The 25,476-nt window shown below is 37.6% G+C and overlaps 2 protein-coding genes across 4 annotated transcripts in view; both read right to left on the minus strand.

Annotated features, from left to right (window-relative positions):
* Positions 1–3,622: 3,622 nt before the first annotated feature.
* On the minus strand, positions 3,623–21,140 carry LOC127413547 (KH domain-containing, RNA-binding, signal transduction-associated protein 1-like). Of its 3 annotated transcripts, none has more exons than XR_007892607.1 (11): positions 20,892–21,140; positions 19,005–19,126; positions 18,732–18,848; positions 18,465–18,611; positions 18,183–18,322; positions 16,118–16,355; positions 14,318–14,391; positions 13,818–13,876; positions 12,547–12,714; positions 10,211–10,264; positions 3,623–5,200 (listed from the first exon to the last, which is right to left on the minus strand). XR_007892607.1 is itself a non-coding variant. In XM_051650785.1 (9 exons), exons 1-9 carry the CDS (start codon positions 21,010–21,012, stop codon positions 12,611–12,613), a joined length of 1,122 nt encoding a protein of 373 aa, XP_051506745.1. In that variant the 5' UTR covers positions 21,013–21,140; the 3' UTR covers positions 11,810–12,610. The 3 variants fall into 3 exon arrangements, 1 of the variants encoding a protein (XP_051506745.1); XR_007892606.1 differs by having other exon boundaries at positions 10,211–10,988; XM_051650785.1 differs by lacking the exons at positions 3,623–5,200; positions 10,211–10,264 and having other exon boundaries at positions 11,810–12,714.
* A 2,395-nt stretch (positions 21,141–23,535) lies between these two features.
* The window catches only part of LOC127413561 (calcineurin B homologous protein 1-like), a 25,959-nt gene continuing 24,018 nt past the window's right edge, over positions 23,536–25,476 (minus strand). Inside the window, exon 7 of the mRNA XM_051650803.1 lies at positions 23,536–24,756. Within this exon, the coding sequence (XP_051506763.1) occupies positions 24,703–24,756 (54 nt within the window). The 3' untranslated portion in view covers positions 23,536–24,702. The remainder of the gene's footprint in view (positions 24,757–25,476) is intronic.

Genomic DNA, 25,476 nt, shown 5'->3' on the forward strand with positions numbered 1-25,476 from the left:
TTCTCACTCTTTTCAAGGCTGTGTTCCAGGACATTTTATGAGCCCATCGGGTGTAATATTTACACATGATTTTGACTTAAGTAAAAACACACAAGATTACATGATGTATATTGTGGTGTTTGGATTGTTATTTTTTCTGAGTTCCGTATTCTACAATTTAATTACATTTCATTATCAAAAATGGTGTCTATTCAAATTAATCATGTGTATTAATTAAATTTTTCAACAACATTGCATTGTTTTTTTATACAAAATAATTACAGTAAACATTACTATATGTGCTGCACATTTCAGAGCACTATGGTCTCTGTTATCTACTACACATACATAGAGCGTGCGTGATGATCATGACGTAGTGTTTTCAGTGTATACACATTTTGGAAGGCGCAGCACATTCAGATTATTTATTTAATGGAATCGCAGCCTTTTGCGGTTTAATAATCACACTAGGACTTATCGCAATTTTTATTTATATAATTTTGCATTCAAAAATTAATTTTCGTCATTTTTATGACTGGATTCATTGATTTCGTCCATGTTTTACCAACGTGGTATAAGCGGACTCCGATTATTTAAAAAATATATATTTACATTCCGAGGTGTGTAAAGGCCATATCACCATGCTACCACAGCGGGGTGTGAATTCATTTATAAACAAAATCAGCAGTCCGACAGTTGTCATTGTCTCAAATTTACAACTTCAATGTTTTCAATGTATCAAAAACTTTGTTGGCGACACAAACAATTTTATTATACTAAAATATTTTCCAGGACAAATAATTATTTTCCAGGACAATTTGCTATTTTTCTCATTTTCTATGATTTTTCCATGACTGGAAAACTGCATTGCAAAATTCCAGTTTTCCAGAATGCGTGGGAACCCTGATTCTTACACTAAAAAACTAAAAGCTTGATGCAGTGCAACAAATACAAACAGGCATCTTGTTCCGGAAGTAAACATTTTTATTTTCTCCATAGGGGTACTGATTTTTAATGATAACACATAACATTTAAAAACAGAACTACCTGGGGTCCTGGGTAGCAAGTAATGACGCTGACTACCACACCTGGAGTCGCAAGTTCGAATCCAGCGTGTGCCGAGTGACTCCAGTCAGGCTTCCTAAGCAACCAATTGGCCCGGTTGCTAGGGTGGATAGAGTCACATGGGGTAACCTCCTCATGGTTGCCATAATGTGGTTCTCGCTCTCGGTGGGGCGCGTGGTGAGTTGTGTGTTGATGCCGCGGAGAATAGCGTGAAGCCTCCACATGCGCTAGGTCTCCGCGGTAACGTCACAAGACACATGATAAGATGTGTGGATTGACATCTCAGACGCAGAGGCAACTGAGATTCATCCTCCGCCACCCGGATTGAGGCGAGTCACTACGCCACCATGAGGACTTGTACGCACTGGGAATCAGGCATTCCAAATTGGGGAGGAAAAAAAAATAAAATAGAGACCTGCCATGAGCTGAGTTTTTTAATCGATGGTTTCTGCTGAATCCTTCAGTTTATTTAAAAAAAGAAAAATTAAAAAAATCATGTTTAATTGCAGAATTCCTGGTAAAGAACTATAACCATGATCCAGCAGAGAAAGACCCACCAATCAGAGAATCACTGCCAACAAAGTGTCAAACACCCACTCCCATAATACAGGTGACCCAATCAAGTTGGTCTTACCACACTCTTAAAACTACTTTTTGTATACAGGTGCATCTCAATAAATTAGAATGTCGTGGAAAAGTTCATTTATTTCAGTAATTCAACTCAAATTGTGAAACTCGTGTATTAAATAAATTCAGTGCACACAGACTGAAGTAGTTTAAGTCTTTGGTTCTTTTAATTGTGATGATTTTGGCTCACATTTAACAAAAACCCACCAATTCACTATCTCAAAAAATTAGAATACATCATAAGACCAATAAAAAAAAAAAACATTTTAGTGAATTGTTGGCCTTCTAGAAAGTATGTTCATTTACTGTATATGTACTCAATACTTGGTAGGGGCTCCTTTTGCTTTAATTACTGCCTCAATTCGGCGTGGCATGGAGGTGATCAGTTTGTGGCACTGCTGAGATGGTATGGAAGCCCAGGTTTCTTTGACAGTGGCCTTCAGCTCATCTGCATTTTTTGGTCTCTTGTTTCTCATTTTGACAATACCCCATAGATTCTCTATGGGGTTCAGGTCTGGTGAGTTTGCTGGCCAGTCAAGCACACCAACACCATGGTCATTTAACCAACTTTTGATGCTTTTGGCAGTGTGGGCAGGTGCCAAATCCTGCTGGAAAATGAAATCAGCATCTTTAAAAAGCTGGTCAGCAGAAGGAAGCATGAAGTGCTCCAAAATTTCTTGGTAAACGGGTGCAGTGACTTTGGTTTTCAAAAAACACAATGGACCAACACCAGCAGATGACATTGCACCCCAGATCATCACAGACTGTGGATACTTAACACTGGACTTCAAGCAACTTGGGCTATGAGCTTCTCCACCCTTCCTCCAGACTCTAGGACCTTGGTTTCCAAATGAAATACAAAACTTGCTCTCATCTGAAAAGAGGACTTTGGACCACTGAGCAACAGTCCAGTTCTTCTTCTCCTTAGCCCAGGTAAGACGCCTCTGACGTTGTCTGTGGTTCAGAAGTGGCTTAACAAGAGGAATACGACAACTGTAGCCAAATTCCTTGACACGTCTGTGTGTGGTGGCTCTTGATGCCTTGACCCCAGCCTCAGTCCATTCCTTGTGAAGTTCACCCAAATTCTTGAATCGATTTTGCTTGACAATCATAAGGCTGCGGTTCTCTCAGTTGGTTGTGCATCTTTTTCTTCCACACTTTTTCCTTTCACACAACTTTCCGTTAACATGCTTGGATACAGCACTCTGTGAACAGCCAGCTTCTTTGGCAATGAATGTTTGTGGCTTGTGAAAAGTGTCAATGATTGTCTTCTGGACAACTGTCAGATCAGCAGTCTTCCCCATGATTGTGTAGCCTAGTGAACCAAACTGAGAGACCATTTTGAAGGCTCAGGAAACCTTTGCAGGTGTTTTGAGTTGATTAGCTGATTGGCAAGTCACCATATTCTAATTTTTTGAGATAGTGAATTGGTGGGTTTTTGTTAAATGTGAGCCAAAATCATCACAATTAAAAGAACCAAAGACTTAAACTACTTCAGTCTGTGTGCATTGAATTTATTTAATACAAGAGTTTCACAATTTGTTGAATTACTGAAATAAATGAACTTTTCCACGACATTCTAATTTATTGAGATGCACCTGTATATCAGAAAATGTAGCAATAAACAATCAACTTATTTCAATTACATCATTCGCAAAGCTTCACGGGATTGTAGTTCACTCCCCTCAAAGACGGCAAGTACAGTCTGAAAACAGTTCAAGTCTAATTTTCAAAACTTCAAATCAAAGTTTTTAATGTAGCAATTCACCTCAGAGCAGGTTGGTTTGTTTAATGGTTTAGAATACTTTTTTTGAAGAATTGTATAGCATCCCGATTAAAAAAAAAAGTTTGAAAAAAAAAACACTTCCAGAACCAAGACGGCTGAAACAGTGAACACTTTTTTTCATGACAAGGCATCTAAAAATTTGATGCTCATGACACGGCACAAAGATGAAAGACTTTCATTTAATGTTTGCTTTACATAGAAAACAATTGAAAAAACTGCAGATAGATACAATAAATTTAGAAACAGATGTTTGAGACCAACACAAACCACAGCTAGAAATGGCCAGTTGTATAATTCGACAACTGCTACAAAATAAAACAGGAGTTACCTAAATATATTTTCAGTACAGCCTGATTCTCCTATACACCAAACAGCCACAACATTTAAACCACCTGCATAATATTGTGTAGGTCCCCCCCCTTGCCACCAAAACAGCGCCAACCCACATCTCAAAATAGCATTCTGAGATGATATTCTTCTCAACACAATTGTACAGAGTGGTTATCCGAGTTACCGTAGACTGTGTCATTTCGAACAAGTCTGGCCATTCTCTGTTGACCTCTCTAATCAACAAGGCGTTTCCATCCACAGAACTGCCGCTCACTGGATGTTTTTTGTTTTTGGCACCATTGAGTAAATCCCAGGAGCTCAGCAGTTACATAAATACTCAAACCAGCCCATCTCGCACCAACAATCATGCCACGGTCCAAATCACTGAGATCACATTTTTTCCCCATTCTGATGGTTGATGTGAACATTAACTGAAGCTCCAGAACCATATCTGAATTTTATGCACTGCTGCCACACGACTAGTTGATTAGATGAACACATAGATGACTGTTGGTGCCAGATGGGCTGGTTTGAGTATACCTGTAACTGCTGATCTCCTGGGATTTTCATACATAACATTCTTTAGAATTTACTCCAAATGGTGCCAAAAACAACAAAAAAATCCAGTGAGCGGCAGTTCTGTGGACAGAAATGCCTCTGATGAGGTCAACAGAGAATGTCAGTTTGAATCTGTCTGGCCAGAGTCTACGGTAACTCATATCCACTCTGTACAATTGTGGTGAGAAGAATAGCGTCTCTGAATGCAATTCTGAGATGTGGGTTGGTGCCGTTTTGGCAGCATGTGGTGGACCCACACAATATTAGGCAGGTGGTTTTAATGTTGTGGTATATATATATATATAAAATTGTTAGGTTCATTTTAAAAATACATTCAGGCATAGAATACACTAGTTTTAACATCTTATACAATTTAGACCATTAAAAGACATTATTTGTCAGGCACTTGCAAGAAAAGGAGCGCTTTTCCGAATGTACAAAGGAAAATTCCATACTGGAGACAACATCTGTTAAGGTCAATGTGAGTAATGAAAAAACAAAAGAACCATAAAAAAACCCTAACAAAGAACTACTGCTTAAGTTTTTACTCCAGCCACTAGTGGTTTTCAGTAAACAAGAGTCAGCCTACACTTAACTACTTTCAAAACTTGAGGAAAAAATTACATAAAATGAACTTCATCAATTTAAAACACATGCTTTATTGTGCACACTCCCTCACAACCAACTTGTTTTCTAAAAGAAATACATTGTTCAATAAAATGTGACTTCCCATAATTTTATTGGGAAAAAAAAAAAAAGCATTTTGAAATACACGTTTAAAAAAATTCATACAAAAGATCATACAAAATTTGCTCGATCACTTTCCTCTTTGGTACAATAAATGGCATCAAAAACCTGGAAAGAAAGAATACAAACAATTTATAGTGCATTAAAATAAATTGGGCTAAACATTATATAAAATAATCTGTAAAAACCAGTAACATGTTAAAGCTGTAATTAAGACGTGCTGGACCTTTCACCAGACTAGCCGTTGATTACAGCACCTCAGAGAATTACCCATTTCTACTCATGGCTTGACAACTGAACACTTGTGTGCTTATCCTTCGGACAAGTAAATTGGTCATTCACTTGTCAGAATAAAAAATATTTGTTATCAATGTTTTCCAACATTACGATAGATGCCCAACTTAATATACCTATGCAATCAACTTGATTAGAAATTTGTAAATCTATAACACTTTTATAAAACAATGCTTTCAACAATCTCACAGGGAGCCAATTTTCTCAATTCTTACCATGTTTTATTTAGATTTTAGAAGTGTGTAGCTTACATTATTGTCAGTCACTTGTTTTCCTGCAAGACATGATGCAATCCTATGCTGACTTACATATTACACAATATAAAAATGACAATGAAATGTCATTACCCTAAAGTCTGTATGAATTTCTCCCTCATATGTTTAGATTCATAATTATGTTTTACATATTAAAATCGACTGATTCACAAAATGTGCATGTAGTCTACAGTTTAAATATAAAATACACTTAATGCACGTATTGGCATTTTCCTCAATATTCTTAGTTCAATATATTTAAATGCATTCAGGCCATGCTTAGTACGAATTTGGCAATTGTTTACCGTTAACGAATTAGTTAAAAAGAACTTAAGATAAATCACTTGTAAACTAAGTTCACCAAAACGTCACGGATTAGGGTTGTTATACCAGTACTAACGAAATATCGCGGTACAAAAAATGTAAAACGGTACGATATCATCGTTAATTTTGGTACCATATTAAAGTATGCTGCCATTAGCAAATGTAATGTGAGAGTTGATGAAATCAAAGACCATTTGAAAATAAAAAGCCTCTACATGGACAAGTGTGATCATTAAACAGCAGAAGGATGTCAGTCATGTGACTATTTCATTAAATAGGAAGCACCTCTCTACAGTCATATCCACACACACAAATGCAACACACTACTACTGCTTGATTTTCATGCATTGTGTCCAACAGTATCCATCTGCAGAGCCACAGATTTGTGTGTTGTGTATAAATGGCTGTGAACTACATAATGAACTCATTCACCATTGCAGCTTGGAGATTTCAGCTCGCGAGCCTGGGAAGCTTGTTAAACTCTTCACAAACAGGAACTAAGATCTTTCAAAATAAAAGTCCTGCTGAAATGAGAGCTCTATTCAACTGATTGCGTGAAATTGAAGACATTACGACAGAAAAATATTACTATTGTATGAAAGTAATAAAGCAACTGCAATACTCCTAGTAACAATAATATAATTTTAAATGGTTATTAGTATTCTGTACACAATCACATAAGGGTTCTGAATATCAGCACGATGTGATTCAGCCATGGCAGCCTTTCACCTCAGGTAATCAGATTGTTTTCATTAATACTGTAAAGCTCTGTTGTGCATTGTTTTTTCTTAGCAAAAACTATTGAAAAGTATTATTTTTCATTTGATTAAACAATGATCATAAAACATTTAAAATGGAATCCAGAAAAATTAAAACAGAAGGCACAATTTATAAGACTTTATGTAGTTCTTTTAGACAAGTAATTTTATAAATCTGAGTTTTTTTTATTTGTTGCCCAAGTATCGAGTTAGTATCGAAACCAAGGTACCAGGGCTGGTATCGTACCGAAGGCAAAAGAGAGCTATCGGAGCAACCCTTTCGTGGATTATGGGAGCTTTCAGACCTTTGAACCTTTTTTTTTTAAATTAGAAATTACGTCAAATCATAACATGCTGCATAAACAGTACATAACACAGGCTACTGCTTCTCTGGTGCTGGTGAGATGTCAGCCGAATGAGTCTGTGATTTCCCAGCAATCACCAACACACAGTTGAAGTCAGAAGTTTACATAAACTGAGTTTAAATGTATTTGGTTAAGGTGTTTCACAATTCCTGACATGTCTGTAGAAAAAAAAAAAAACCCTCCCTGTCTTAGGTCAGTTAGGATCACTACTTTAAGAATGTGAAGTGTCAGAAAAGTAGAGAATAATTTCAGCTTTTATTTCTTTCATCACATTCCCAGTGGGTCAGAAGTTCACATACTTTGTTAGTATTTGGTAGCATTGCCTTTAAATTGTTTAAATTGGGTCAAACATTCTGGGTAGCCTTCCACAAGCTTCTCACAATAAGTTGCTGGAATTTTGGCCCATTCCTCCAGACAGAACTGGTGGAACCGAGTCAAGATTGTAGGCCTCCTTGCTCGCACATACTTTTTCAGTTCTGCCCACAAAGTTTGTGGGATTGAGGTCAGGGCTTTGTGATGGCCACTACAATACCTTGACTTTGTTGTCCTTAAATCATTTTGCCACAACTTGAGGTATGCTTGGGGTCATTGTCCATTTGGAAGACCCATGGCAACAGAGCTTTAACTTCCTGGCTGATGTCTTAAGATGTTTCAATATCCACATAGCATCATGAAGGAAAATTATCTATTTTGTGAAGTGCACCAGTCCCTCCTGTAAGTAAAGCGTCCCCACAACATGATCCTGCCACCACCATGCTTCATGGTTGGGGATGGTCATTATGGCCAAACAGTTTCATCAGACCAAAGGACATTTCTCTAAAAAGTAATATCTTTATCCTCATGTGCACTTGCAAACTGTAATCCGAATTATTTTTTATGGCGGTTTTGGAGCATTGTCTTCCTTGCCGAGCAGCCTCTCAGGTTATGCCGATATAGGACTCATTTTAATGTGGATATAGATCCTTGTCTACCCGTTACCTCCAGCATCTTCACAAGGTCCTTTGCTGTTCTTGGATTGAGTTGTACTTTTCGCACGAAACTAGACTGAACAAAAATATAAAAATGCAACATTTAAGATCTTACTGAGTTAATTTAAGGAAATCAGTCAATTGAAATAAATTAGGCCCTAATCTATGGATTTCACATGACTGGGGAATACAGATATGCATCTGTTGGTCACAGATACCTTAAAAAAAAAAGGGTAGAGGTGTGCATCAGAAAACCAGTCAGTATCTGGTGTGACCACCATTTGCCTCATGCAGCGCGACATCATCTCAGAGTTGATCAGGGCCTGTGGGAATGTTGTCCCACTCCTCTTCAATGGCTGGGCGAAGTTGCTGGATATTGGCAGGAACTGGAACACGCTGTCGTACACGTCAATCTAGAGCATCCCAAACATGCTCAAAGGGTGACATGTCCGGTGAGTATGCAGGCCATGGAAGAACAGGGACATTTTCAGCTTCCTGGAATTGTGTACAGATCCTTGCGACATGGGGCTGTGCATTATGCTGAAACTTGATGGCGGCAGATGAATGGCATGACAACGGGCCTCAGGATCTCATCATGGTATCGTTGTGCATTCAAATTGCCATCGATAAAATGCAACTGTGTTCGTTGTCCGTAGCTTATGCCTGCCCATACCATAACCCCACCGCCACCACAGGGCACACTGTTCACAACGCTGACATCAGCAAACCGCTTGCCCACACGACACCATACATGCTGTCTGCCATCTGCCCGGTACGGTTGAAACTGGGATTCATCTGTGAAGAGCACACTTCAGCATGCCAGTGGCCATCGAAGGCGAGTATTTGCCCACTGAAGTCAGTTACGACGGTTTTGTGCTCATGGAAAACTTCTGGAATGTTTTATTTCAGCTCATGAAACATGGGACCAACACTTTACATGTTGCGTTTATTTTTGTTCAGTGTACATTCATCTCTAGGAGACAGAATGAGTCTCCTTCCTGAGCGGTTTTATGGCTGTGTGGTCCCATGGTGTTTATACTTGCATACTATTGTTTGTACAGATGGATGTGGTACCTTCAGGTGTTTGGAAATTGCTCCAAAAGGATGAACCAGACTTGGAGGTCTTGGCTGTTTTCTTTTGATTTTCCCATAATTTCAAGCAAAGAGGCATAGAGTTTGAAGGTAGGCCTTAAAATACATCCACAGGTACACCTCCAATTGACTCCAATTAGCCTATCAGAAGCTAACTGGCAAAATGCCTCAAGGCTTGACATAATTTTCTGGAATTTTACAAGCTGCTTAAAAGGCAGAGTTAACTTAGGGTTATGTAAACTTCTGACCCACTGGAATTGAGTCAATTAAATGTGAAAAAAAATCTGTCTGTAAACAACTGTTGGAACAATTACTTGTCATGCACAACACAGATGTACTAAACGACCTGCCAAAACTATAGTTTGCTAATATGAAATCTGTGGAGAAAACATTAATTTATAGAGAAGCACTCCAACATTGTTTACATTGAGCCTGCTTCATCTCTGATCTATGGCTATGCAGCTCTTCTGTGAGTTGGATAAGACATAAAATGCAGCACGCTAGTGCCCTCTAGTGGGAAATGACTATAGACAGCCTCATCAACTTCTGTCATGATTATTGAACATTTGTCCTGAAATTAATCGTTGATCGATTAAACTGACTAAATCAATTTGATTAAATCAACATCCCTATCAGGCACTGCTACTAAAGATTATTTGAATACATTTAAGTGAACACCGCTTTAATGAAACATTGAGTTCCAAAGTTTAATCCTGTGATTCCTGATTACTTTACCTAGCAGTAACATGCAATTTAAAAATTTTCCCTGACTGATGGTTTTTATTTGATCACTAATTTCCAAGATCAACAACAGCTCTAAAACCAATCCAAAAAAATGCCAGAAAACCTCAAACTGGTGACACATAGCCATATCCTAATCAAACCAAATGGCATTTTTAATTAACTTTAACATGGCTTACCATCCATGGTAAATGTCTCTTATAATGCATGACAAAAACTGTTTTGGTGTGTTACTTTGGCTGAAAATAAACCAAAATTTGAGTTTCCATAAACTAATGCATGATTAGAACTACATTAAAAAAAAAAAACTGTAGCAATGTACCTGTAGCAGCTGCCTTGTGAACCCTGTCTGGACACCACTTCTTTGCGTCAGTCACTGAGCAACACAAAAAAATTAGTTAGGATACAAAACACCAAAATCTCAATCCAACTCTTTACACGTCATCTCATGCTTGTTAGATTGAAGAGGATCTTTTGTCTCATTTTGTACAACAGAATTGAGTAAAAACGTGTCTTTAAAGAACAGAATATTGGACTAAAATCTATAATTTTAGCGTTGCACTTAATAAAAACACATTCTACTGAAGTCTACCAAGCGTAGTTTTAGAAAGTTAATGTTATATGATACGTATTAGCCATGTTAAGGAATATTGGAGGCTTTTGAATGTGGAAACATTTGAAATTGGACTCAATGAGTGAATGAAACAGTAATGCTAAAGAGAGAAATTTAGGGTTGATGTTACCTTTTTGAAGCTTGCGTTACATCTTACGCCGCCTTCCCCACTTTTGTTCTTTATTAAACCAGCGAAAGTAGAGTAACACTCTGGTTGAGCACAATGTATATCATGCAGTTTCTTTTGCCTTTTTTTTTTTTTTTACGTTTCACACGCCCAGGAACAGATATCCGAAGAACAAACAGCTACATTGTTTTCTTGTAATAATTTCCATATACTTTACCTTCTATAAAGGGAATCTATTGGTTCTTTTAGAGGTGACTCTGCAGGTCTTACCTCAACATCCTTTTCAATAGAAGACAGACATGGAGCGTGAGAGTTCAATCTCTAACGTCAGAGGGATTTAGTGACTCTGATGTGAGGTAGCTTTTAAAACAGGTATACACACATTAAAACTCCACTTTCTTTGTATTGTGCATAAATCATTGTTAACTTGACTATTAACTGTTAAAGGGGTCATATCATTTCATTTTATTCCCGAAATCCACTCCGTTAATCACGTTTTTCGGTTAAAAATTCAATTACATTTTTCAATAACCATTTTCCACCCTCTCACTGACCCTTAGAAGGCTGTTTGTCTAAGCTGTGCCTTTAAGACCTGTGTAAATGTTCTTCTGAACATCAAACCTGTGCCATAAACATTTTGATGGTGAAGTATCCATTTTATTTTGGGTTTCTGATGGCTGAAATCAAAGGATGTCAAAAAGTTTGTTGCCTATGGTTAGGTCTTTGACTGGGCAGAAAGTTTTGACTTAAGTTTATTTTCATAATACACTGAACTGTTAAAGGAAAATTAGATTGTCATGATATGACCCCTTTAAAATATTAGTAAATCATACAAAATAAAAGAATCAGCCTATTATTATGGCGAACCAATGAAACATTTGACAAATGTCTTTATTCTGACATCTATTATTGTACAAGACATGTGATCTATGTAGGATTTTTCATGATCTAGTAAAATGCAAATTGCACACTATTTAGCAACGGTTTATACACAATATATTTTGCATGATGAACAGTTATGCATTAAGTGAGTTCTCTAAATATTGTGAAGTATATAAATATGAAAGTTAAAAATGGCAAGCAGAATTTTGAAGCAACAGTTGTCAGTTTTGTATGGGATGAGACTGACTTACGGTCATTCATGGTTCACTAAAATAAGTCAAATACAAAGTTTTGAAAGCTGTAAAAGAAAACTATGCTTTATTGACAAAGTGATAGGGACACAGTTTTGGACAGTTTTAGTTCCCTAGTTAAGCAATGCACAAAAGTATGCTAATATTTTGAAAACTGCAAAAGCTAAAGACATCAAAAGAACAACTTAATATTTGGGATATGTACGTACAATGATTTGAGTAGACTGTACTTTTATTCGACTGAAACTACAACCTCTGGGAAGTAGGTTTGTTAATTTCACGTCACAAACTAATCCGTAAGTGGCATAACTTCTGTAAAAGTGAAAATAAATGCATATTTACAAGACTTTCAAAAACTAAATTTCAATTAAAAATTATCCTCAATGGAAATTGTCCTTAAACATTTAGCGCATTTGTAAAGAAACTACTTTTCCGTGCATCCCTCATCTTTTAAGAACTTTGTTATGCTTTACAAAAGCGCATTTTGAACAAACCTAAGTGAGCTAACATTGCCAGGCAGTTTTTCCTTTAAGCAGTTCAAATTTACATCCGATTATTAGCTATTTATCTGGCTTTCAGGTATCAATTTTTCATGGATGAAACAAAACTAGAAAAACAAAACTTAGAAAACAGCAACGCAAAGAACTTGTAAGCACATCAATGATTGCAAATCTAAAATATGCATCGTCTCGAACTCGTGTGTTCAGCATCCCATTTAAGGGTAGATTCAGTATACTAAAAAGCGCTTTAAACAAAAAAACAAAAACAAAAACAACTAGAATTACTTTAGGTGGTTATAAGGAGTTACGAGAGGAGGAGGTTGCCCAAGCAACCAGTGACGGACAGCTCTCAGTATCTGCCGTATGGATGCTCCCGATAGGATTTGCTCTGGCGGGCAGGCGGGGCTTTTCCACCACTGCTACCCCAAGCACCGCCATCCCAGTCATCTTCAGCTAGAAACAAACAAAATCAGATGCTTAACAGAGAATTCAAGCAAAGCCAATTCAATTTTTTAACATCTGTGAAAGGCTCCATTCCAAAAACTAGAGCTACCTTTCTACTGCCTTCTAAGACAGCATCCTAACTGAAATGCAACCTACACTACCAAGCAAAACAAAAAAGTTTTGTGGGGGACTAAAATTTATCATAGAACAAAGAAAAGAGATCTCATGGCTTGACATTAACGCTTGTCTGGGACATGTTGGTTTTTAATGGGGCAAGAGAAAGAATTTACTTGCCCAATGGGACAAGTAGCCCGATTAAAATGTTAATAATGAACAAAAAAAAAAAAAAGTGTGATAACCTAAGCCTGTCACTTAAAATATTCTGCTGTTGAAAATAATCTAACAGATCCTAAAATTCAGCACGAGATTGCAGGTAGTGTGCGATTAATCATTCCTGCAAGTTCCTCCTACACACTTATACAAATAAATATTTAGCTGAGAATTGGTAAACCAATCCAAACAGATGAACAAATCAAATCAATGATATAGTCTTTGTATCAAACTGTAATTCCAGAATCTGTGAAAGTCAGCCAGCTCCGGGTCCCCCTGTCTGCTGCAGCAGCTCATTGAACGCTTGTTGAATTTAGTGCGAGCAGTGGGGATGCGCACTCCCTCATATTTACTGAACTTGTTACAGAACGATAAACACGTTAATTCGACACACGCATGCCGTTGTACAGAGTCTCTGCAAGCGGGCGATGCAATAAAACTACCAATTTTTTGGTATTATAGAAATGTTAGAATCATAAACCTTCCACCCACCCCACTCAAGTAAAATTATAACTTGGGTTCATAATACTATTAGGTTGGGCAACTGTTGTCATGTTGGAAATTATATATATAAAATTTAAATGACTTGTCCGGAGAGAGAATTGTTTTAATCAGACAAGTGAATGACCAATTTACTTGTCCTAAGGACAAGCACATGGCAATGATTAATGTTGAGCCCTGGATTTCATAAACCACTAATATTGTTCCAGTTTGCATTTACATGAATTTGAGCTTTGGCAGCTACGCATTAGTCCTTAACACATAAATAACATATGACTTACTGTAAGATGGATAAGTCTCCTGTGCCTCTCCATGACCATAATCATAATACTCTGTGTCTCTGTAGGGAAAACAGAGTTCCTGTTTAGAAGTGACACTTAATGATTGTCATTACATTTTATAATGAACTCGTTAGGTTGTCCTAGCACTGCTACAGATTACCATTCTGCAAACACTAGGAATCAGGAGAGAATTTTTATTTTTTTTATCTTAAAACTTCGTAATGGGGGGGCGGGGGGGCGGAGACAGATGCTAACCAAATGTTCACGTCAAGAGGCAAGAATTGTAAACCAATAAAAACTCTTCTGAAAGCTGTCCAAATTAAAGTGCATTAAAATGTTGCAATATTCGTGGAGTCTTGAATTTTATACATAAAATAGCCCAGCTTCAGTGAATATAATCATTTTACACTGTTCATCAGAAGCACTGCTTAAGTGTTGACTGTACAGGGAGGAATTGGTCCCAAACAAGAGAAACTGAGGCAGAGGTAACCAGCACTTACGGCTGAGCAGGAGGCTGACTGTAGTAGCTTTCATACGCTTCATAGGAGGCCTCTGCATACGGTTCTTCATAGGCCTGAGAAAGCAGAGACTTAAAATTCAATGCTGACAATACAGTAAATCTAACGAATGTTTGGCTGAATCTGTTACAGAAGTTCACACAAACAGCCAGTCTTTGAGTGTAAGATGACTTTAGTTTAAGATGCACTTTTCACAAAGAAACCAGCAACAACAAAAATTACACATACACACGGATCAGCCACAACATTAAAAACCACCTGCATAATACTGTGTAGATCCCCCTTGTGCCGCCAAAACAGAGCCAACCCACCACAATTGTACAGAACGGTTATCCGAGTTACTGTAGACTTTGTCTGTTCGAACCAGTCTGGCCATTCTCTGTTGACCTCTATCAACAAGGCGCCCTCCAAAGAACTGCCACCCACTGGATGTTTTTTTGTTTTTGGCACCAATCGGAGTAAATTCTAGAGACTGTTGTGTGTGAAAATCCCAGGAGATCAGCGGTTACAGAAATATTCAAACCAGCCCATCTGGCAACAACAATCATGCCACAGTCCAAATCACAGAGATCACATTTTTCCCCATTCTGGTGGTTGATTGTGAACTTAAACTGAAGCTCCTGACCATATCTGCATGATTATATGCACTGCTGGCACATGATTGGCTGATTAGATAATAGCATGGATGTTTGTTGGTGCCAGACGGGCTGGTTTGAGTATTTCTGTAACTGCTGATCTCCTGGGATTTCACACAGTCTCTAGAATTTAATCAGAATGGTGCCAAAGAGAGAACATCCAGTGAGGGGCAGTTCTGCGGATGGAAACACCATGTGAGGTCAGAGAATGGCCAGACTGGTTCAAACTGACAAAGTCTATGGTAACTCGGATAACTGCTCTGTACAATTGTGGTGAGGAATATCATCTCAGAATGCTATTCTGAGATGCGGGTTGGCGCTGTTTTGGTGGCACGAGGGGCACCTACACAATATTAGGCAGGTGGTTTTAATGTTGTGGCTGATAGGTGTATGTATATACACATCTGCCAGCAAGTGTTTTATATAAATAACACATACATACAGCCAAAAGTTTAGAATAATGTACAGATTTTGCTCTTATGGAAAGAAATTAGAACTTTTATTCACCAAAGTGGCATTCAACTGATCACAATGTATAGTCAGGACATTAATAATGTGAAAAATTACTATTACAATTTGAATAAAATGTTCAGAACTTCTTAAACTACTTCAAAGAGTTCATCAAAAAAATCCTCCACATGCAGCAATGACAGCTTTGCAGATCCTTGGCATTCTAGCTGTCAGTTTGTCCAGATACTCAGGTGACATTTCACCCCACGCTTCCTGTAGCACTTGCCATAGATGTGGCTGTCTTGTCGGGCACTTCTCACGCACCTTACAGTCTAGCTGATCCCACAAAAGCTCCCTCAAAACCAAATAGCTATCAACTGTGTTTGATATAACGGCAAGTAATTTTCTAGTACCAGCATGATTACTCAAGGATACGGTGTTGGAGTGATGGCTGTTGGAAATGGGGCCTGTCTAGATTTGATCAAAAATGACTTCAAATAGTGATGCTGTTTTTTTTTTTTCATCAGTAATGTCCTGACTATATTTTGTGATCAGCTGAATGCCACTTTGGTGAACTGAAGTATCAATTTCCTTCCAAAACACCAAAATCTGTACATTATTCCAAACTTTTGGCCGCCAGTGTGCGCATATATAAAACATTTGCTGGCAGATGTTGGTATGGAGCATACTGACTTACATATTCATCGTAGCCTTCAGGTTTCGGTAGGGACTGGTGTTGGTGGGAAAGAGCAGACGCTGGTGCCATCCTCTGAGATGGAGCTGGTGGTCTTGAGCGAGAGGAAGCTCCTCCTCTGGTTGGTGTGGATGGTGGACCACCTCGGCCCGCAGGGGCCCCCCTTGCTGAAGCACCCCGCCCTGGGCCTCCTCTTGGAGCACCACCTCGGGGTCCACCACGAGGGGGCATACCTCGACCCCTGAGAGGACACCGATGCATATGGTTAAAGGGTCAAAACAACCCCAGTTTCAGCACAGTGGAATTCTTACCACATTTTTAAATGATGCACTCAAAGTGGGTGTGATCGGCAGCCGAGTGGAGGGGAAAAGGGGGAGTGAACCAAACAACTGTCTGATCCAGTCACTCAGCTTTTTCAATAATGCAGTTAACAGCAAAGATTGCCAATATTTGTGCATTCTGTCACAAGGAATTAAGTATACACTGTTTTACAAGCTCAAAATACATTACACAGTATCACACTGGTCATTTTATAGTTGTACTTTAATACACAAATAAATGCAATGTACTGTGTTGAAAATGTGAATTATTAAAGTGTAAAAACACTTGACTTATTTCAAAACAATGATTTACAAATAACTGCTTCGGTCGGTTTACACACTCACATTAAGGATGGATAGCGTTTGTTTCTGGGGCAGTAAATGTAAACCACGTCTCAAATGAGCCCCAGTTAGAGACTGACCTCCTCACCACACATCTCAAAACACTCATGTTAATAAATGTGTTCTGTGCGAACATTTAAAGGTGTTGCCTTTAACTAAAAGCCTGGGGGGGGGGGCTTACGTCACAGTACTATTAACTCTAAACTGAGGCACGTGAGAGTTTGAAGCGCTGGTCAAATGCATGGCAACGACATTGACAAACCAGCGGCACTCGCTCGTAGAGGCGATGAAATTCAATGGACAGCTAAACCCTTCTACGCCACGACCTGTGACGTTGACTAGGTTCATTTCAAACTCTGAAGACGAAAATAGCTAGAACAATCCCTAAATTGACCCTTTTCCTCTTGAAAAGAAAAACAAATTACTTTCTCTTTGCTTGTGTGCAAGACATATACCGGTTAACATCTCTCAAAATGTGTTTCATGACCCTATAAGTATTACATTATACTCCAAATATAGTTCTCAACCCATTTTCCTAGAGTGATATGCAAAAACCCCACTAAATGATTGCAGGTTTCTCATCTGTACTAATATTTCCTATTGTAAAGTATTTTTGGCAGAATTTACTTATATAGGGAACTAATTATTTTGATAAAGATTTGATTACATAAACATTTTATTTCCTGTATTGTATTAAAATGTGATAGAAAGGGCATAGTGATGAGGTTAGATTTACTGTAATGGATTTTTTTTTTAATCCCCTTTTCTCCCAATTTGGAATGCCCAATTCCCACTACTTAGCGAGTCCTCAGTGGCGCGGTTACTCACCTCAATCCGGGTGGTGGAGGACAAGGCTCGGTTGCCTCCACTTCTGAGACCGTCAAATCTGCGCATCTTATCACGTGGCTCGTTGTGCATGACACTGTGGAGACTCCCAGCATGTGGAGGCTCATGCTACTCTCCGTGATCCATGCACAACTTACCAAGTGCCCAATTGAGAGCGAGAACCACTAATCGCGACCACAAAGAGGTTACCCCATGTGACTCTACCCTCCCTAGCAACCGGGCCAATTTGGTTGCTTAGGAGACCTGGCTGGAGTCACTCTGCACACCCTGGATTCGAACTCGTGACTACAAGGGTGGTAGTCAGCGTCAATACTCATTGAGATACCCAGGCCACCGTACTAATGGATAATTAAATTATTGTTTTTACCAATTTAAGTATTGCAGCAATATTGCAATATATTAGATCCACAAACTGACTTCATGTGGTCTTGCACACTTAAAAAAAAAAACACAATAAAAATCCCCTTTAAGCTAAAACTATACTGATTCACTAGCCGTAAAAAAAAAAAAAAAACCTCTTTAATAGGCTAGATTTTTCTATGGTAAGACCGTTGTCTTACCTAGCTCCCATTGGTGGAGGTGGGCCACCTCGTCCCCTGCCTGGAGGGGCTCCTCTGCCATGGGGAGGAACATCCTGTGAGCCGTTCAGATAACCTGGATCCATGTAAGGATCCTGAAGCATCTCATCCATATTATCCACCTGATAAACCAGAGAAAGTGTTAATCACACTGATATTTAACATTACATTTATAGTAAGGATGCAGGACAATATAGACATTGTGCAATGGTGAAAGTGTCATTGACCGATCCCTTTAAACCATAAGCTAGTGTTAATACTTACGGGCATAAGGAACTTCTTGACCTCATCCATAGCATGAGCCATACGCAGGTAACAATCAGGAATGGGAGCAAAAACCTCAATGTACACGTGAAGCTCCATGCCCAAATGTGCATACTTGAGATCTCCACCCTTCCTCAGCTCCTCTTCCTGCAAAAGTGCATTCACAGCAGGTTTAATGTGCAATTTGATCTCCAGTGAAAGTGCCGTTTAACAAATTCAAATGGAGTTATTCTAATGGCTGTTTAGCAGTATAGACTGGCTGTTTACCTTGGTCTTATCTCTCATTGATCCTTTCCCCAACACAGAGATTTTAGCCCCTGTGTCTTCTTGCAAGCGTTTGATGGTGCTGCCCTGCGGCCCCAGAATCTTTCCAACAAAATTAAACTGAGATAAAGGGAGAAATTATTCATTAATAGATGGGCAAAATTGAATTCTTGCCAATCACCTGAAGGATTATTTCCTTCAAATATTCAATTGCATAATGTATACTTGAACAGACAAAAGACTGTAGCTGTAAACAAAGCATGTGGAGACACTTACACGAGGGTACTGCTTCACAGGAATGAGCACTCTCTCTTTCACCCGGACATTCTTTGCGGTGAACAGATCCAGATAGGTCTCGCCATCTTTCTTTGGTTCACCTTTTTGAACCCGCTCAACCTCTGCAAGAGAAACAAATCAGCACGGTGAGAACCTTAAAATATACAAATAAAAATTAATTTTGCTCTAAGATTCCAGTCACACTACATTCAGCACACCAACATGAATTAATTCTCTAAATACTGGCACTTTAGACACATTGCATCAGGCTGACATCATTAACTGTTTTCATCCAAGTTGCGAATTTAAATTTACATGAAAAATCGGAAAGTCACAAGAGCGCGAATAAAGCCGTGTTTCCATTGCACGTGTTCAAAAGAACAAGTCATATCTGGGGAAATTTTTATTTTTTTTAAATACTTTGTTTATAGCTAGCACAAACAAAACACTATAAAGAACTTTGTCAGTAAGAAACAGCACGCCACACCGTTTGGGGAGCGCAATGTGTGTTTCTCAGTCCTTATGACTTTACTGTGCTGATCTATTTAATATTTTTCAAAAACGTCAATGAATATGCTTTGCGGCACTGTTCAAGTTTGTATTCGATTTAATTCTCAACCAACACTATACAGGCTTTGGGTTTAAGACACTGGTATTTCAGGGTGACCACAGCAACATTTCAGATGTGCTGGTAAGTCCAGGTATGAACGAAATATTTGATCACATGACTTTGATGCGCATGTTGTATTCCTAATAAATTCAATAAGGGTTTATTCGCTAAGTGTTTCCAACAGTTTATGCGCATTTCTTTATCAAAAAATAATAACTTTATTCACCTCAAGCGAGCATATATGTTTTTAATGCGCATTTGAGATTTTATTCACATCTTGGTGTTTCCATCCAGCTGTTTTTATGCAATATTCCAAAATGCACAAAAACGTATGGATGGAAACCCAGCTATTGATGCCTAACAATTGGTTCTCAAGTGGCACAAACAATTGTGCCATGAAAGGTCTGAAAATCAGTTAAACAGCTGATGTAAAGAATTATAGTGAAAAAGGCCTGTTCTCAGGCAAAATCGATAAGATTCTTCAGAAGACATGGATTAAACCACTGGAGTTGTATGGATTACTTTTATGCTGCCTTTGTGATTTGAGCTTCAAAGTTTGGTCACAATTAACTGTATGGACCAACAGGGCTGAAATATTCTTCAAAAGATCTCCATGCGTGATCTGTAGAAGAAAGTCAATCATCTGGGTCAGCATGAGGGTGAGAAAATGATTACAGAGCTTTCATTTTAGAACGAACTATTTCATTAAAATTAGAACGTGAGTAATGTAATACACTTAATAAGATTTGGATATCGTTGATCAAAATCTAAAATAAATAAATAAAATCGAAATCCCCTCCCCCACCGTCTAGGTCTCCCACTAGCATGATAGCACTGTCGCAGGTACAAAAGCGGACTAGATAAAATATCTACTTTAAGAGTTAAGAAAAATGTTTGCTTTATAAAGTTATTTAAATTAAGACTACCTTTAAATTAATCGTCACAATAATTCCATGAGGTGGCCTAAACGCAAAGCCGTGCAGGTCGGCATCCTTTGTTGACCTAGAAAGATTACGCTTACGAAAAACGTGCTGCGCAATTTTTTCGAACGTTAAAAGCTCATTATAATACAAAATAATATAAATAACAACATACAATACAGCACAGCCGAATATAGACGATTTAGAAGACAATCCAAATCACTCCATACGGCCTATAACAAACGCGCAAACACTCGTTCATCCGTTCTGTAATTTACAAGCACAAACTGACCTGCGGTCAGGAGTGCAGATGGTGTTGGAAGTTAAATATTGGAAAATGAATGGAAAAATACTGACCTGCGGTCAGGAGCTTCATGGCGTGCGTGAATGAGGAATCCAGACTGTCTTTTTCCGCCAGTAACTCTGGCAGATATTTATTTTCGCCGGTGCCGTTCTTCCTCTTAAGATTCGCATCCATGTTGTTCACGGCTTACGGAGCTTTACAGAACAAAACAAGAGTTGGAGAATCGTGCCAGACAAAGCGTGTGTTGCACCGTTTCTGTTTCGAGGAACAAAGAAAATGGCAGATGGTGCAGACGGATATGAGAGTGAGAGCGAGGTTTCCGGTCTGATAATGGCGGGAACAAGAGGGAGGAGCCAGCACTCATTGGTCAAACCAAACACTTTTCTTTAAAAATGCCAGTAAATTCATTACCTCAATTTACCAGAAATACATTTTTAAAAAATATTTTACAAATATAATAATAGAAGATGGTCACTTTCAGATTTTATTTAACGTAATTTTTATTGGACATTTTATTTTCATACATTTATAAGTTCCTTAAAACAAAGCTTTTATTATCAATATTAAAAAATATTTTGGAGTTGCTGTACATCCTTAAAATATGTTAAAAATGTTAGAATATTTGTTACATTAACTGAATAATTTAATTCGCACAAGACCCTGATATTGATTCATTACTTTGTATTTTTTTCATGGGGGCCCATTTTTATTTTTGTAATGCCTTATAGTGGTTTTGGAGTTAAAAATTCAAATATATATATATATACACACACAGCACTGTGCAAAAGTTTCACAAAAGCATTGGTCTTAAGATGTTATTTATATCTTCAGCTTTAGTGTGTCAATAGGAAATATAAATGTTAGACTCCCAAATGTTACTTTTGCAAATAGAAGTGATTAAAATAGAAAAACAAGGAGTCCTGCAACATGTCATGGCCCCCACAACAACCAAGCAAAACTGTGTCCAGGTGTACCTAGGAGAATTGGTGCTGTTTTAAAGGCAAAGGTGGTCACACCGAATATTGATTTAGCGTTTTTATGTTTACTGGATTTTGTATGACATTAAGTGATAACTGAAAATTATTTGTCATTATTTTTGAAGACATCCTCACTATCACAAGTGCCTAAAACTTTTGCACAGTACTGTATGTATGTATATATATATATATATATATATATATATATATATATATATATATATAAAATGTTCTGTTTAAAATGTTTTTGACTCCCTGTGTTCCACTTTGAATAAGAAAGTGGTCAAAAGAATCTTATAAAAAGAGAAAAGAAAAAAAAACTAGGAAAAAAAGATTGAATAGTTTTAAAAAGAACTTTCAAGAGTGAGCAAGAGTTTTTATTTATTTATGTTTTTAGAAGTTGTAAAGTATTAGGCTGGCTCCTTGCAATTTAAAATCTAAATTCTGTTATATTAATAATATTATTAATATTTCAGGAAAAAAAGAACACATTGGGAGGAAAAAAATACATAAAAACCATTTAACTTGACAAAAATAGATTGTTTAAAAGCATGTTATCTGACACAATAAAAAAAAAATATATATAGGCCTATATATATTTGGTAATTAGAAACGACTGATTGAGCCATCCTGACCAGTGCTGCGAAAACTCATGTTTATACGATGATAAATGCTGTATGTGCTATCAATAGTTTATTTTTACCTCATTCTATGAAGATAACATACACAAGATCAATAAAATGCGTCATTTCACACTCCGCGGTGTTTTGAAGTTTACAGTGAGACATCTGATACAAAGATGTAAATCTAGATTCAATGAAGCCTTAGCAATGTTGATGAGGCAGATTGTAGGGAGTGAGGTGGGGGGTGTACAAGTATGCAGAATGAAGACAAAAGAACCTTGATTTGGGGCATAATGTTGAATCGTTTACAGGGCAGAAGTGTGAATGTGAACAGGGTGGAGACCATTCAACTTGACTGGAGGTCTTATAGGACATTAGATGAATGATTGCTTAGAAAAATCACCCTTTGGAGTTTGTGACGATATCTCCCTATATACTCTTTCTAGTATCGGTTTTGGCATGATCATCCTAAAATTTGAACTAGAACAGGGCCAGACATGTAGCTTTCACTCCATTATGTCTCAAGACTTTGATATAGACAGTGTTGTAAGCTTTATTTCATTGGAAAAAAACACAAGCAAACATGTTATATAGATACACTTCTAATCACTTTACAATAAACTCTGGCTTTTCTTACTATTTTATACATCTGACCCTAATTACTTATCAGTCTTGCACAAAAACTCAATGTCTAATTTCATAAGGGTTCATGAACCGTTTGTAATGCTATGTCTGTAGTACAAATGATTCTTTGCAACCATTTTATTTAGAATATATATAACTTTTTTCAGGCTTGTGCAGAGGTTAACTGGTCAAAATATTGTTATTGTATGTATTTATGTCATTTAAATACATTCATTTAATATTTCATTTTTGGGTGGCAAGGACTGGAGGTGGAGGTAGTTTGACAAAACATGTACTGCAACGTTTCAATTTGTCAGTCCTACTATATCTTATTTCACCAGAAACAGGATCCATCTTATTTGTGGCAACTGCAGAAACACTTTTGTCCTTTGACTTTTTTCTCGCACCAATTTTGTTCACTTGAGGAAGTCTGGACTAATTCTGAAAACAAAGTTACACTACAAAAGTCCAAGAAATGATAGCACTTGTTTTTATTTTAATCAAAACCATACACATCATAGAGTTCACATCTCAAGTGTACGATATGATTATTAAATCACGTCGAGAAGTTATATTATTTTTCTCTCAATCGTCAGCCCAGGATGCTGAAAATCTCACACGTTTCAAACTTTAGAAATCTGTACACAAAAGCAAAAATTCGCAAGCGCTGCAGAACTATATTTCAAGTACCTGTGAATTTAGACCATGGATTTAGCATCAAACTTAGATCATAGCATCACATGATCAAATCATCAACAGTGTTTAAATCCGTAGTAACAGAGGACATGGACACACAACGATTTGATTTTGTGCAAATAGAGCAAAGACTAAAAGAACAGATTGCGCACGACACAGAGCAATTGTTTGGACCAAATGCAGGTATATCTTAAAAATGAAGAGTGTAGTTTCTGTGCTACTAGCGACATAAATCAGAACTCCTTTAAAAATTACTTTTCATAGATAGGCTTGAGATATTTGCTCACTGTCTTAAATACTCAACTGACCTGTTTTCTCTTCCATTTGTTGACATTAAATCTGAAAATCGACTACTTTGAGTTAAGAGGCATTCAGCATTTTCGCACCATTTGACATGCAATCAATATTCATTATGAGAAAGAAAATGGTGCACAGGCTCCAGCCTTTCTGGAACAAATCAGTGAGTGTTGAGGTATGTCTGACTGCAATTTAAACAACCGCTTAGATACAAATCATCTTCATTGGGTAAGTTTGAAAAATGTTTCACAGATTCCTCTTGGGAATACTCAGGGACACACTTCCTTTATTACAGAAGCATCATATTTGGCCTTTAAGATGGTGATTATGGTGAAAAGAGAAAAATTGTATTGATGGAAAAGTGTCCATCAATATTAACCATAGCTTCCCCCTCTGGAAAGTCATAAGCAGTTGCATTTACAACTGGAATAAATACAATTTTAACATATGAGAGAAAAACTGCGGTGACTTTGAGAAAAAAAAAAACACAAACAAATAAAACCAAGGCACCCGGATACTCCCTTTTAATGGTCGCAGCAACTCAAGGCTGAGAGCAAGAGATAAACACAAGAGAGAAGAATCAGGGGGATGTCTAGCTTATACTGACACGGATGGTCTCCAATCAGAGTTCAGACCTCGTTTGGTCTTCAATGCAGGAAGCGAATGCTCATCTTCTGTTCAACGTCCACCTTTTCCAACACCTGAGAGAGGTACAGGGATCACCTTAAAGGGTTAGTTCACCACAAATGAACATTAAAAGGAATATTCCTGGTTCAATACAAGTAATGCTCAATCGACAGCATTTGTGGCATAATGTTGATTACAACAAAAATTTTCGACTCATCCCTACTTTTCTTTAAAAAAAAAAAAAGCACAAATCGAGGTTACAGTGAGGCGCTTACACTGGAAGTGAATGGGGCCAATTTTTTATGTCATCTTGCTCATGTCATCTTTAACTTACAGTGCCACCTAGTGGTGTGGATGCAGCCTCATTCAAAATCAATAGTTTTCAGTTACAGATGCCATTGTAGAAATTCACTATTCACAATCAGCCATGATTAATTTAATCCAAGAAAGAAAGTGTCCAATAACAAGACGCTTACTGAGATTAAGCGAGTAGTATTCAGCTGGTCATGTGATTCTAAAACGGCAGCCCCCATGAGTGTGCCCCTACCACATGTAGAATAAAACAGCTTTTATAAGGTTCCTGATATTACCAGAGTCTTCATATTATATGAATAGTTATGATTTTATACATATGTTTCAAAATTACAATTTATTTCTTTAGGAGTAAAACATTTTTAATGGGGAAAAAATGACTGAGTGTACCTTTAAAAAGGCAGAAATATGATGCTTATGATCTTATAAAAGCTCTTACATTAATTCTTCTGGTAAAACTTGTTTTATTTGAACTGTTAAAA

This window comes from Myxocyprinus asiaticus, chromosome 23, assembly GCF_019703515.2.
Source record: "Myxocyprinus asiaticus isolate MX2 ecotype Aquarium Trade chromosome 23, UBuf_Myxa_2, whole genome shotgun sequence".
Taxonomy (NCBI): domain Eukaryota; kingdom Metazoa; phylum Chordata; class Actinopteri; order Cypriniformes; family Catostomidae; genus Myxocyprinus; species Myxocyprinus asiaticus.

Coding starts and splice junctions, on each gene's coding strand:
- LOC127413547 (XM_051650785.1), bottom strand. CDS start 21,012: ATGGATGCGAATCTTAAGAGGAAGAACGGCACCGGCGAAAATAAATAT. Junction 19,127..20,891: donor CATGAAGCTCCTGACCGCAG/GTCAGTATTTTT, acceptor TTTCTCTTGCAG/AGGTTGAGCGGGTTCAAAAA. Junction 13,877..14,317: donor AGTCAGCCTCCTGCTCAGCC/GTAAGTGCTGGT, acceptor TTTTCCCTACAG/AGACACAGAGTATTATGATT.